Consider the following 14,523-nt stretch of genomic DNA (forward strand, 5'->3'; position numbering starts at 1 on the left):
CTTGCTGCCCAGGCCTGATGGGTTTAGCTATAACCAAAAAATACAAGTAAATCATGAGAGAAAATACTTTTTCTTTTTGTTGCGTTAAAGGAGAAGTTCACGTTCAGAACGAATTCACTTGTTTACACACTCCCCACTGACTTGCATAGTAGGAAAAAAAATACAATGGAAGTCTATGGTGCTCATCAACTGTTCAGAGCCCAACATTTTTCAAAATATCTTCTTGTGTGCTCAACAGGAGGAGGAAGCTCATACAGGTTTGGAACAAGTGTTGAGTGAGTAAATGACAGTATTTTCATTCTGAAAGTGAATTACTCCTTTATTTTGAATCAAGGTGCCTGTGCTTGTGTAAATGTTCAGTCACCTATCTGTGCGGAGTGTCCTCTGCGGGCCATGTTTTTGGCTCTCACGGCCTCTTTGATGCGGTCCACCTCTGTCTGGTAGCGCTTGCGGTCACGGGACGCGTTCTCTTTGGCCTCTTTGAGTGCTGACTCTAGAGCCTTCACACGCTCCGCCGTCGCCCGCAGACGCTTCTCCAGTTTAGGAAGCTCACAGCGCAGGTCAGCGTTATCACGCACCAGCTAAAGACAGAAAAACACCAGTGAGTGAAAGAGACAAATCTAGTTTACAACAATCACTATTGTTTTTTTATTAGAAAGTATTTTGTTAGTTTATCTTTTCATAAATTATGCATGTTGTTTTGCAGTTTTATTTCCATTAAAATACTTTGGAAATATGAACCTTAAAACATCTGATATGCAAAATAAAACATACTAAAATTGGCAATAAAGACTAAAGAGTAAGAGGAAAAATGTTAGATGCATAAGCAAAATAAAAGGAATTACTTAGGTAATTATTTAGTTTGTACATTTTGATTTTGAACAAGTAAAAACATTTACTAACGTGTGAATCATATTAAGATAACTTTTTTTGGTTTGGATTTACCTGTTTATGGACCTTGGTGAGTTGTTCTAGATTGTTTTCCAGGAAAGAGATCTTCTGCTTCTGAGCAGCACTGCCACCAGTTTCATCAGAGTCCATCTCTGCACTCTACACAGGCAAAAAAATAAAAAATCCTTCTATTAAATACCCACTAAGTTGAGTACTTGGAAAAAAACACAGTATATGGATTTACACTGACATAAGTTTACTTTCAAAACAGACAAAGAATAGATATGAAAACTAAAAGGAAGACGCACAAGAGATGAACTCCTACCTTTTTTACACGAGTGGCCAGATCCTGAACAAATAGTTTCCTGAGGTTGTGCAGAGTCTGCAGCTCTTTGGCCTTAAATAGTTGAAAAAAGTTTTTTTGAATATACACACTACATGATGTGAATAGAACTCATCTTTAGTCACTCTCTAGTGCTGACATGAAGAACTGCACTCACCACAGTCTCCTCCAAGCCTTTCAGATCCTGTCTGGCCTGTTCTCTGCGGTCCTGCATCATACTGTAATGTGCACACAAACCCATTAAAACAGCTCATCACTAGAGACAACTGTAATTTATTATAAATGTAATATGCAGCTGTGTATTTACGCCTAATGGAAAATTGGTTAGATTCATTACCGAAACCTGGGAAATGTAGATATCATAGAGATTCATAAACAGTTCCAGCAGTTTGACTGCTACAATAATGGAGTTGAATAGAACTGACTGTGCATTACATACGTGAGCTCGTGTAGTTTGCGGCTCTTCTCCTGGTCGGTGGATTTGAGTTTTTCATGTTCTACCCTCAAACGCTCCTGCTCCAGCAAGATCTTCTGATTCAGGCTAGAGAGAGGAGAGAATTTATTAGCTATTAGGGTGTTATTATAAATACTTCTGTGAATCAAGGGCTGCTAGTCTGAAGTTTAACTTTGATATTATGTTATAGGTGAGTTCTGACTGTGTTTCTACTTCTGGAAATCAGTCAGTACATTAACACACACTTCACCAGTTCAGTTTCGGACTGAAATTGCTTTGTCAACTGAAATGCTGTATCATACTCTTGTAGATCTGTAATGAGTTTCTCTTTGGTTTCCAGTTCGTCTCTCAGGCTGCTGAGCTGTTTCTGATGGGCCTCTCTGTGACTCTGGATCTGCTTCTCAACCGCTTCCTAAACACACAAATATACACTCGTATTAAAAAAACAAGCCCATTTGTGTGTGTGTGCGTGTGTATACACATTTCTTACCTTGACCTCATTGGCACTCTGAATCTCACTCTCTTTCTCCATTGCAGTGACCTTCTCTGTTGTCACAAACACAAACAAAGTGTTGGAAGCAGAAACTACTGTATTATTTTGAAATGTTTTCGAATATGATCCTGTGTGTACCCTGTGCACTGATTTTGACCAGCTCTTCATTGAGAGAGTCCACATCCTCCTCAAGCTGTCTCTTCTTGTGCTCTACATTCTGCAGATACTCCGTCAGAGACTTAATCTTTGCCTCGTGCTGCAAAACAAACATTCATTTGTTAATATCAAATATGTATTTATTCATATCATTATGGTTCAGTAGATTAGTGCAGGGTTTGCCATGAAAGAAATAACTTGAGAACTTGAGAAGGAGGCAAGAGTGTAAGACCGTACCTGGGAGATGAGTAAATGGCATGCTGCAAGCTCCTTCTCAGTTTCATCCATGGTTTTGTTGCTCTCAGACTGAGTGTTTTCTAGCTGCTTGCAACGTTTGACCATTGATTTGACTTCAGACTTCATCTTACTGATGTAGAGTCTGGCTACAGTGAACTCTTCATCTATAAGACCACTCCCCTCGTGCTGCTGCGGAGAGAGAGATACCTCAGTATCGCTCAGCTTTGAACTCGAAGTTATGGCTATTAAAGCTACAAAAGGTACTAAATAACCAATAAAGGGGAAGTGTATAATCATTTACTGGTTATCTATTAATATATTTATATAAACACTTTATAGATACAGATACTTCGTTTAACAACTACAATAAGCCATTCATAGGCTGGTGATTATAGTTTGGCGGAACATACACACTTCACCCTACCTTAAATGTCACTCACCTTGATGTCATTGTTGCCCACTGCAATGCCAATCTCAGTCAGATCTTTTAGCAGTGATGACATCATCTCAGTTACCCTCTTCTTCTGGTGATTGGCCATTTCTTTCAGTTTCTGCAGCTCTGAGTCTATAGACGCCAGAGTACTCTGGAACAGAGAATGTTTTAAAGTCAAGTTTAGCGTCATTCTTGTCATAGCAGAGTGTAGGTAAAAGACTGATGTATAATTAGCCCTTCTGGCACTTACAGACTTCTGACCAAGTTCTTCGCTGAGGGCTTCAAACTCCTTGGTTTTGTCCTCCACCTCCTGACTTTTCTGGTCGTAGTTGACAGCGAGCTCCTCCAGGGCCTGCAGCACCTCCTTCACCTCCTCTTTAGATGCATCGTTCTCCAGCTGTAAACGAGTCAGCTCTGACTGCAGGTTATCATGGTCTCTTCTTGACGAGGCCAGCAACTGCAAAACATATGCAAAAACATACACAAGCATGAATATACAAAGTGTACTTGTTAATTCTCTTTTACAGCAATTTCACATGTGCACATCAGAGTTCACAAACCTCTTCCTGGTCCAACATCTGCTGCTTGAGCTTCTCCACCAGCTGAGACTGCTGATTAATCTCTTCATCCTGGAGAGAGAGAGGAGATGCAAAACACAAAAATCAAGCTCTCATTCAAGTGCAATCAATCTCTTTAGGAAAGTCATCATGCTTTTATTCTTCTAACCGTGACTGTAGCAACTAGGACATTTTGTAAATTCATATATATTAAAGAAACTGTGCGTGTACCTTGTCATCAAGCTGCTTGTACATTTTGGCGAGTTCAACCTCACATTTTTCCTTCTCAACATCGGTGAGTCGGACTCCTAGCATCCCTGGCATGGGCGGCATGCTTGGTGTGGATGCAAATTTATCATTATTAATGGTGTTATCCAGCGCCAACACTTCAGCATTAATCTTCTCTTTATCAAATTGCTCCTCTGCAGGTACGCTTTCACCTGCGAAACACAGAAGAACTCTGAGGAAATGCAAACGGGAACTTTCAAAAGTTTAAACCTAAATAAAATATTTGAGGACTTTAAAAAAAGTTAAAGGAATGTACAATGAATCTTATCAATCACTTAAGATACAAAATGCAAAACAGAAGCATTTCATAAGTGGTTTCAGACAGCACTGCAAAGTTTTGAATGCATTAAGAACAAAACTAACACAAATGTAAAAATATAATAATATACATAATAATCATAAATAGGGATCTGACCATTTCTCCAGCGGTTGAGTTCGTTCTCCAGCCATGTGATGGTGTTTCGAAGGCTCTTGTTTCGTTCCTTCTCTCGCTCGTATTTCTTCTTCCATTGCTCTGCTGTCAGCTCTACATTCAAAATCACTGTGTTCTTAATCGTCTTGGCTCTGCAAACATAAACCCAATCACAGCTGTAAACTGGTGTCTTTCTCTTCCCACAATCTTTGCATAAATATATAGCTGTAATTATTCTTGCATAAATGCATTACAAACAAGTGAGAGCAGTGACACCTTTATTATGAATGATGAGAACAGACAGTGACAGAGCTGAAGAGCATGAATGTTTCTGCTCACCTCTGTCCGAACATAAGGGTTGATTTGGTCTCGGCCTCGTTATATGAAGAAGGAGAGCAGCAGATGACGATGGTGGTCCGGCAGTTTCCACCCAGAGAATCCTGCAAGATCCTTGTCATTTTACTGTCTCTGTATGGAATGTAGGTCTGAGAAAGAAATTAGATCGAACATGAATAAAACATTTAAATATATCATGAAGTTAATTGATGAAGTAAATGTTAATAAAGTTCAATGACCACAACTGAGGGAAATAAAATAATTAATTTGTTCAAAGGTGTTTCGAGAAGCCCTTGTGCCAAACTGTTCTGCCGACAAGCAGAACACAAGGACTGTTGTGTCCTAGCATGGTAGTTTGCTGCCTATCATGTGCAGAACTGTATGTTTCTGGCTTGGTCTCAGTATAATTTTTATAAAGTATTTTACATGTACTTTAATTCCTACTTGTGTCTTTTAAGATGTTAAACTCATAACCATTTAAAAATCTTTTACCCAAACAATGAAAACTACAGGATGCACAATACTGGCCAAATCTCACATTGTGTATGAAAGTACAGGAATTTTCACCAGATTACTTAAAGATGCCACTATAAAAATAAAATAAAAATTCAGAACTCAAAACTTTCTCATTAGTCTATATTGCTTATATTGAAGCCAGTCTGCCAAAACGACAGCTTGTGGAATGTGCCACTCTATGATAGCACTATTGTGGCTAAACACTACATCACTGCCTGTTCAGCTCCGCCCACCAATTTCTGCATGTAGAGTAAATAACGAGAGGGGCGAATGCAGTACTACGAAGAAATCAAATGATAAACATCCTTCAAGAAAACAAGATGCTGTTCAGTGCCAAGTTGTCTTTTCATTGCCTTCCCTCTGATCCCGACGTTAGGAAAGAGTGGATGAACTTTATTTTTAATGAAGTTCCAGACTGCGTCAAAGAATTTGGTTATTTTTTCACTTCACTTTATTCGTTTACAAACTAGGAACAAGTCGACGAACGATTTTCAGAAAGATTGAAACTAAAAGACAATGCTGTGTCGAATATAATATACACAACTCATACACGTTTGCCTCACAGCTCCAGGACCTAAACGCAGACCTGAGTGTACAGATACATATGTGCCTGTGTGTGTCTGTGTGTGTGTGAGAGACTCACCGAGCTCTCGGCTAAGGCTGATATCACGTTGCCCAGAGATGACAGAGACTTGTTGATGTTTTTGGCTTCATCCAGCACAGCGCCTTCAGCTCCTGTTTTACTGACCTGTGAGAGAACACAAGAGTTTAACACACTCAACTCATGTTTTACTGCACTACACGATAGGGGTAGCACTGACTATCAACTTTAATGTCCTGCCAATGTGTTTTAAGCTTGATGTCGACTAGTCGCTGGTCCTACAAAGGGCGCAACAATAAATATTTTAAGTCCACATTTACACTCCAATTCTAAACACTTAAAATGACAAATAAATGCATAAACCAAAAGCGCTCCACAAAGTGAATCACCGATTTAATCTAATGAGCTGCTGCATTGTAATGCACACACATAGGCTACAGAGAGTAGCTCACACATCAAACACACACAGACTCATTCAATAGCACGCAGATGTATTGTCAACATTGTTCTGTGATTTCTGAATAATATAGCTTAGAAACTGAAAGGTTCTAGCACGTTTCTAAACTAAATCCCACAACTTCACTATTAGTAGAGAGATGCTGCCAGGTGAATGAATGAATACACGGAAGTGGAAAAAAGAAGTGCAGGTACTAGTGGAACTGGACGTCACTATTCTCTCCACAATATCTAATGAAATCGGCTGCGTTTTCTCTGCATTAGTGCTGTTTTGAACTTATTTTTGGAATTTACTTACTTGGCCTTTCCAGGAGTTTACCAGTTTAAAATGATGCAATCACAAAACCCTGCTTTTCATTTTTAAGGTATTGTTTTAATTATAATGTACTGATTCAAATGAGTAAATCAATAACTATTTATTATTCTACTACTCTGTGTGCCCCCCCTGAAACTCTCTGGCGAACGAGCAGAAATCTGTGAGAAATATAAATAGAAAAGAACTGCTAAAAGTGAGCTGTTATAAGAGCAATAGTTATGTGGGCAGCGCTGTTTCATATGCCATAGCATAGATGTGCATAAACTGTTCGTGTCTCAGACCAACGTTCAGGCTTATTTGATCATTAATGACACGATCAGCAACTAGTCGACTTTGACTTTCAAACACATAAAAGTCGACTTGAAAAAAATCTGAAGTCGTTCAACCCCTACTACAAGACAAAAGTCTGACACACACACCTTCTCACTGCCTGCCAAGTCGACTAGGTAGAGTTTCCCGCTGAGCTTCTGTTCTGTCTGTGTGTTCTCCTGCTTCACATTGATCAGGAAAATACTGTGACTCCTGGAGCTGTGTTCATTCATGTCTGAGACACACAAAAAGACATTATTACAACGAAGCCCACACAGCATTGTTTACAAGCATTAGCTCAATGAAGGAACAAGATGTTACAGTTTCCTGGTAAGATCTGTTTTAGTCTGTTTAAGGAAATATTTATTCTCTATGTGCATTCATACTTGTCACAGCTACATGTCTGTTAGATTTGCCCTCGTCAATAGTGTCCATCACCTCGTCTGGACTGGAAACAAATCGCTCAGTGCAGCCCTAAAACCAGAAGGACACACGATTATACTAAACAACTTACATTCTTTAAAGAACAACGGTAATTACCACTTTGTGCAAGGATTTTAATGGGGCACTGCCTGGTAACTTTGGTGACGGTGATGGGACATCAGGTTTCATGAACTCACCTTGACATAAGGAACCCTGTTTTTGTCTTCATGTACAGATAAATTAGTCTTTGAAACTAAAAGACAACAAGAGGAGAAAGAAAGAAAGAAACATTATGTCACAACAAAAGCAGCATTATAATTGTTGTACTACTGCGTTTTAGATGATCTGAACATCATTAGAAGTGCTTTTAAGATGAAGTGGCTAGCAGACGTAAGGTTAAAACAGCCACCACACTCACCATCCAACAGGTCCCGAATCTTATCCATATAAATCTCAAAATATGACACCTGACAATAAGTAAGAACACAATCAAAAGAGCAGATAAAAATATGAAGCAATATGTCAAGCTTTTAAAGAATAAGAAGAAATGCTGATAATAAAATAGTGTGCAAAGGCAAAGACTTACTTTAATGTGGAACTCCAGGTTTTCATCCATAGAGTAAATATAGTTAAAGATGTCTTGCACAATTCTGGGAATGATTCCCATTCCATCTGTGTCATGGAGATTTCCCTAAAGAACAAACACAATACCTCATTCATAAAAGTAGAATAAATATTGTGTAAAGACACCTGTTTTCGTCATTATATGGTTCACACTATGGCTTAAGAGCTTGGTCAGTAAAATGTATTATGATTCTGAAAAAGTCTTATGCTCGCCAAGTCTGCATTCATTTGATCAAAAATACAGTTCAAAACTCTAATACAGTACACTACTGAAATATTCAGTGTCATATGATGCATGAGAAATCATTCTTATATTTTGATTGTGTTTTTTTCAGGATTCTTTGATGAATAGGAAATATAAAGAATAGCATTTATTTTCCTCCTTTTGTAATATTATATAATGTCTTTATGGTCACTTTAATGTTTCCTTCCTTGCTAAATAAATATATAAATAAAAAAACAAATCTGACCCCAAACATTTGTATACTGAACACCTTAAGCCTCAACCTGCTACACACTCAAAAACGACCCTAAAAAGAAAGTATATATGACACATGAACCATATAGATCTTCCAGACACAAGGTATGGGGAAAATATTAATATTTACATGTGATTATGTAATAGTGTTTGGCATAGAAATTATGACTTTTTATTTTCACCAGAGATATGTCAGCTGTATTTCTCCCTCACCTCCATTGTGTGCGTTTTGCCCGAGGATGTCTGACCATAGGCGAAAATGGTTCCATTATAGCCCCCAAGTACATCTGTGAGAACAGGACCATGCTTAAAACTTATTCCATGTTCTGCTTTTTGCTTTGATCCAGAGGTCTATCAAGTGACCTTTTTGCTTTTACCTTTGACGATTTGTTGAGCGCAGGCTGTGTACACTTGCTCCTGAGACGTATTGGACTGGAAAACTCTGTCAAACACATACGGCCTACCCTGTGGAGAAAAGAAAGCCCATTCAGGACAAGTACAATTAAATCACTGAACTGAGGTTTTCAAGAGTTACGGTGACAATACATGCAACAGCCTGAATTGTTACAGGATAAACAGCTTGGATTGATTTATCAGCTGACTACGGTAGATGTGAAAGAATGAAGATTTGTGCAAGTAATTTGTACAATTAATTAAAAACTGCAGCATGAACGTAAATTGCATATACTGTTGTCTCAAAGGAACGTGGTTGTTATACCACCATAATTACTAAGAAATTATAAAATCATTCATTTACTGGCTCCAAGTTTTATTGCATAATATTAAATACTACTACTAATAAAAAAAAAATCTATAACATTACTTTAAATATATTAAAATAACTTACTATTACTAAAATGTAGCATTTAGGTTTGCTGGGATTAAAACTTGAATGAGCAAAAAAACATTTTTTACAAAGTATCGCAGTCTACCCCAACGTGTATTTGATTAAATTTATTCATTTGGCAGAAATGTTTATCCAAAGCAACTTACAATTGATGCAACATGAAAAATACAACAAGTGATTTATCTTAAGTCTGTTTACATCCAACTTTATTGCATGTTACTGGGGTGTTAGGACCCACACAGACTACAGAGTGAGAATCCCCTGCTGCCCTCACTAACACCTCTTCCAACAGCAACCTTGTTTTTCCCAGGACGTCTCCCATCCAGGTACTGACCAGTCTCAGCCCTGCTTAGCTTCAGAGGGCAACCAGTCCTGGGCTGCAGGGGATATGGCTGTGGCAAAAACATTTTAATATTTCTTTTATGAACTGGTAAAGATGGTCAATATCAGTGAAACAGATTACCAGTTTCAATCTACAATGCTCACCATAATAAGCTTTTACTCTTATGCTTGGGCTGGACACAATACTGATACAGAAGCAAGGCCAGACTCTTGAGAGAAGAGAACATTTTCCCAGAGTTAAATCGAGACGCTCTCTTAGACACAGAGGCCCAGGGACTGCACAGGGTGGAGCGCTCTATTTCCAAAGCATTATCTCACCTTCCTTCTAGTGCTAACACACTCTTTTCAAATGACTGTGGATAATCTTGAAGGAGTCTCTCTACAATTCCTGAGCATTCTCTCACGTTATCTTCATACACACAAGAGGACTATTAAGAGAGCGAGCACTGAACAAAAACAAACATATCCATCTTTCAGGACCGTACCCAGGACAGGAATACCTGAACCTCAAAAAGATCATAAAAGATTTGTGAAACTGAAGGGGATGTACAAGAAAAAACTTTTTTATTTATTACATGAAAAGGGATGGTAGTCACCTGTATGATTCAGCTTGCCAAATGGCATGTTTGCTTTCAAATGCCATTCATAATACCATAGTTTAGTCAGTCTTGAAGCTTATGGCATATGACTGTCATGTTTGAACTGGGTTTAAAGATAATAAAAGCACAGTGAGAATGATTGATCAATTCTCCACACACAAGTGTTCCTGTCGTTCAGTGGTAGAGCATTGCGTTAACAGCGCAAAAGGTTGTGGGCTTAATTTCCAGGGAACATACATACTGGTAAAATATTTTTAAAAAAAGTAGCCAGAATGCACTAAGTCGCTTTGGATAAAAGAGTCTGCTAAATGCATAAATGTAAATACATGTAGATGCCAATGCAACACTAATATTTCTGCAAATACATAGGATGTTAATTTCAGGTCTTTGGATCAATAGATGACTAGTTTTATAGATTAATAGGTATGTGCTAGAAAAAGAGGTTTAACCAAGCTTTTGTTTTCAAATTATCCAATAAGCAACCTGATGTCCAATTTCACCTGTCAATCACAAACATTTAAGTAAATGTGACTGCTGATGTTATAAAGAGCAGGAGTTTTCAAACTAGTGTCCAATAAACTTTCATGTTTCTGTAAGGGTTTATAAAAAATTAAAATATTGGATTGGCATTTCGATTATTTTCCTAGGTTAATTACGATAACAACATAAAATTTAGTTAATTTACCAAATGACATTGTCTTGTTACAAAACTTCACATTTTCACACACATACATCATAAATTGGTATTTATGAATGACAATATGTAGCTTCATTATTGCCTAATATTGCTAAATATTAATAAAATACATATTTGTCGAAACGTTTGATTTTCTCTCAGTATTTACAAACGCACACAAAATATGGACAGTTTCCTTCTCATTCAACATATATCTAACGTTACACCCAAACTTACAATTGTATTGTATTGTATTGCGTGTATAAAATAATAATATAAAACTATAAGGTGCAACCACTACTTATCATAAACTGAATAAATAAAAATAAAATACGTTTTCGCTGTCCTAAAAGTGTATAACTGTGTTTCCGCGTTGACTGTGCAGGGCTGGCTAACACGGTTAGCATGAAGCTCATGAGAAAACGACACTGAAATTAACTAAATTAACATTTATGTCCGAATGAAACGGTCGGTTTCGAGTAACACCGGAGCTGATACAGAGGCTGGTGTCGGTGTCAAATATTCAGATGAACAGCTCTTGACAAATTCTGGTTCTGATGGACTGCGCTCATTAGCATTAGCCGCTCGCGCGAAACCAACCGAAAAATAAAGGATACGAAATAACTCAGTCCAAACATAACACTCACCCCGATCACGACGCTGTCCTCTCCCTGAAATCTGGCGATGTATTTGTCCCCCCTCGTCACCTCCGAGCTATTCAATGGCCTGAAACGGCACATGACTTTAATGGTGCACTCCGCCGGGTCCGCCATCTTCCCCCGGTTACCGAATCACGAGAATACCGGCCAAAACACACGCACACATACGGATACAGACACGGTTGGAGGAGTGGGAACACCGCCTCGCTCCAAAATCCCGGCCTGGGTTGTTGTTTCCCGGCCCGTGTGACAACACAGAAAGAGCCGCGTTGGAGGATCAGCCGGCCTCCGGTTCGGTGACGTCACTTCGCACTCGTCACCGTCACGGAGATTAACATAAAATAACGAGCAGAAAATAATAGATTATATGGCAAACAAAAAATTGTCTAATGACTTAAAATTACCCCCAAACTGAAATTAAAATTCCACAAAAATTAAAGGTGACATTAAATCATATTAAAATTTATTTTTTTATTAAAGTGACGTGATTGTCTTATTAGTATCTAGTTTTATGCTTTTTTGTTTCATCTCTGTGATTATCTTAATTTATTTACAATAAAATTTGATTCAAACATTATTAGCTTCATGTGATAACGTTTTTACTTATATTTGTATTGATAATATCACATACTGCACCATATGACTTTGTATTATCTATTTTGTAATATCACACAGTTTCGTTGATCCATACAGTCTAAACCCAGGATAAACCCAGGCTGAATGAATGTGGTATCTAATTTAACTAACTAACTAAATAACTATCAAATCTATCTGGATGATCGGGATATGACTGCTCTGTGTTAGTTCAAGTAATAATTATTTTCTCCTCAGACAAGCAAAGGTATTTATTCACAGTGTTTTCTTCCAACGTGAACCAATGGAAATCTGAAAGCCACTTCTAAACCAGAATTTTTTTATAAAATTGATAAGAATTTATAACTTTTTATAAGAAATTCCTCTCTGCAGAAATGCTCCAGTTTCTCTCTCAGACAAGACACAGATTTACCAACATAATCAAAAGAGAGACGAGAGCTGACAGTGATGCTGGGTGAGTCTGTAGATCCAAGAGGAACAGAGAGAGACTGGAAACTCTACCCAGACACAATAGAAACACCAGCTAAAGACACAGAAACATATCTCCAACACAGTCACTCACATACACATGCTGCCCCCTGTCAACATGACAGTTGAAAGTACTGTTATGTAGATTTTAATCCATTTTTTTTAAAACTCATATGTTTTAATGTGAATACAGCAAAACTGTGTGACAAATGCTTCTGTCTAAAAACATTTATACTGTATAGACGAATACATACAGCAACTCAAAAAAACGCTTATTCTTAGGAACAGCAACAGCGAAATACGAGGAAAAACCACCTAGTCAGGCTCTTACAGACGCGCTAGGAAGCAGGGATGAGTTTCACTTCCATTGTAATGAAGGCAGGAGTGAGTAAGAGAGAACAAACAAATATACCTGGCTGCCACCTGCAGAACTGGTTTCTCCACCCCTCATTATTACACTTTATGTTGGATCTTGTTTTGATTTAGTTTTCATGGACTTTAGTTTGTATTTGTTGTTATGGGTTTTCCACTAATTTGTCCACACCTGTTTCGTTTAATAAACTTTTTATGTTTTGAATTTTTTTTTTAATTTCTTCCCTTTATAATTTGGTTCAAAATCACATTAATATTCTGGGCATATGAATATGACTTTTAGTTGAAGTATATGTAATTCACATATTTCTTTCATTTAAAGTGAAGTAGTTTAAGGCAGTTAAAAAAAAAGAAAAATAAATTGTACTGGTAATATTTTGCCTTGTCCATATTTAGTAATTTTACTGGCATTTTCGCTAACCCTAAAACTCAACACATTGAAGTGCGAAAATTCCAAATTCTTTCATTTTAATTCAGGACACTGTAACTCCTCTGTACCGGTCCCAAGCCTGGGGCCAAGTGCCTTAACAGGACTGAGCAAGGAGGGAAGTGGTCATCCCGCCAAAATGACCAGAACTGGGTGACAAGAGAAACTAGGCAAGAAACCGTTGGAACTGTTGGATGGAAAACACCCAACTGCCATCCAAAATACTCAGGCAATAATGGCCATCAACGTGGAAAGTGCACTGGTACACAACAGAACAACACATCATTATGCTTCTCATGTTTAAATGCAATTGGTTTTATTTACATAGAAAGAAAAAATAATTATTATTTGTATTTTACTGTCAACAATTTTTTTTAAACATTTATTCATATCTGGCTCCTACACTATGACCATAACCATACTGATGTCTGGAGGGTTAGTCTCATATCTGTGTGTAATGTCAGTCACACCAGTTGACTGATTTATCAATGTTATTTGTAGAATTTCTGAACTATTGGGTTACATCACCTTATTTCACTACTGATTCATCATCTCCCCAGAAACCAGTTTCTCAAATCCACACTTACATGTAATCAGATTAGATATGATAATGTATGCAACTTGGCCCAATGCAGTCAATGTGAGGCATTGTTGTGGGATGTTGCAACTGCACCGAGGTGAGATGGACGGCCATATACAGGTCTCATTTCACACTGAAAAAACGATTAGATTACTTGTGTGAGTTCCTAACGAACCTTGTTAAATTAACTTCATACAGATTATGAATGAATGTGGTGTGGACTAAATATGAGGATCATTGTGTCAGAGATGCTGTAGAAGGACAGAGTTCCTGCACCGTGATCCACGTACACTGCAGTGTAGCTCTAATATCAGTTCATACCTCTTTCTCAGTCCTCTGTGCTGCAGCTGACAGTCTCATAGTTTTTGTGTTCATCCATTGTATATAGATAACATGTACAGTGTTCATCAGTGAAACAGTAAATCTCTAGCAGTTTCTCATGTTGAGCAGGCACATGCACACATAGACATAAAAAAGGGGTTTGAACACCTGCCCTTTTTCTTCCTCTTGAGAAAGTGCCCTTTTTTGCTGGGGAGGTTTTTTTTTTTTTTTTTTTTTTTAGAATATACAGTATGTACAAATGAGTATTTCTGTTTGCGCACAGCTTACCTTCGTTCGATGCCTTTCTCCCCTCCA

General features: G+C 37.9%; 1 protein-coding gene across 1 annotated transcript in view; it reads right to left on the reverse strand.

The window, feature by feature from the left end:
* LOC113046268 (kinesin-1 heavy chain-like) overlaps positions 1-11,760 on the reverse strand; it is an 11,964-nt gene extending 204 nt beyond the window's left edge. Inside the window, exons 1-25 of the mRNA XM_026207204.1 lie at positions 11,435-11,760; positions 8,701-8,788; positions 8,537-8,610; positions 7,808-7,912; positions 7,640-7,688; positions 7,419-7,474; positions 7,185-7,272; positions 6,909-7,033; positions 5,760-5,864; positions 4,604-4,749; positions 4,268-4,416; positions 3,796-4,004; positions 3,568-3,636; positions 3,258-3,464; positions 3,015-3,158; positions 2,575-2,763; positions 2,320-2,437; positions 2,179-2,234; positions 1,991-2,100; positions 1,674-1,775; positions 1,392-1,452; positions 1,217-1,288; positions 946-1,050; positions 365-581; positions 6-27 (exon numbers count right to left, since the gene is read on the reverse strand). Coding sequence (XP_026062989.1) covers positions 6-27; positions 365-581; positions 946-1,050; positions 1,217-1,288; positions 1,392-1,452; positions 1,674-1,775; positions 1,991-2,100; positions 2,179-2,234; positions 2,320-2,437; positions 2,575-2,763; positions 3,015-3,158; positions 3,258-3,464; positions 3,568-3,636; positions 3,796-4,004; positions 4,268-4,416; positions 4,604-4,749; positions 5,760-5,864; positions 6,909-7,033; positions 7,185-7,272; positions 7,419-7,474; positions 7,640-7,688; positions 7,808-7,912; positions 8,537-8,610; positions 8,701-8,788; positions 11,435-11,560 — 2,792 coding nt within the window. The 5' untranslated portion in view covers positions 11,561-11,760. The remainder of the gene's footprint in view (positions 1-5; positions 28-364; positions 582-945; positions 1,051-1,216; positions 1,289-1,391; positions 1,453-1,673; positions 1,776-1,990; positions 2,101-2,178; positions 2,235-2,319; positions 2,438-2,574; positions 2,764-3,014; positions 3,159-3,257; positions 3,465-3,567; positions 3,637-3,795; positions 4,005-4,267; positions 4,417-4,603; positions 4,750-5,759; positions 5,865-6,908; positions 7,034-7,184; positions 7,273-7,418; positions 7,475-7,639; positions 7,689-7,807; positions 7,913-8,536; positions 8,611-8,700; positions 8,789-11,434) is intronic.
* Positions 11,761-14,523: the final 2,763 nt, after the last annotated feature.

The sequence above is a fragment of the Carassius auratus genome, chromosome 27 (genome assembly GCF_003368295.1).
Source record: "Carassius auratus strain Wakin chromosome 27, ASM336829v1, whole genome shotgun sequence".
Lineage (NCBI taxonomy): Eukaryota > Metazoa > Chordata > Actinopteri > Cypriniformes > Cyprinidae > Carassius > Carassius auratus.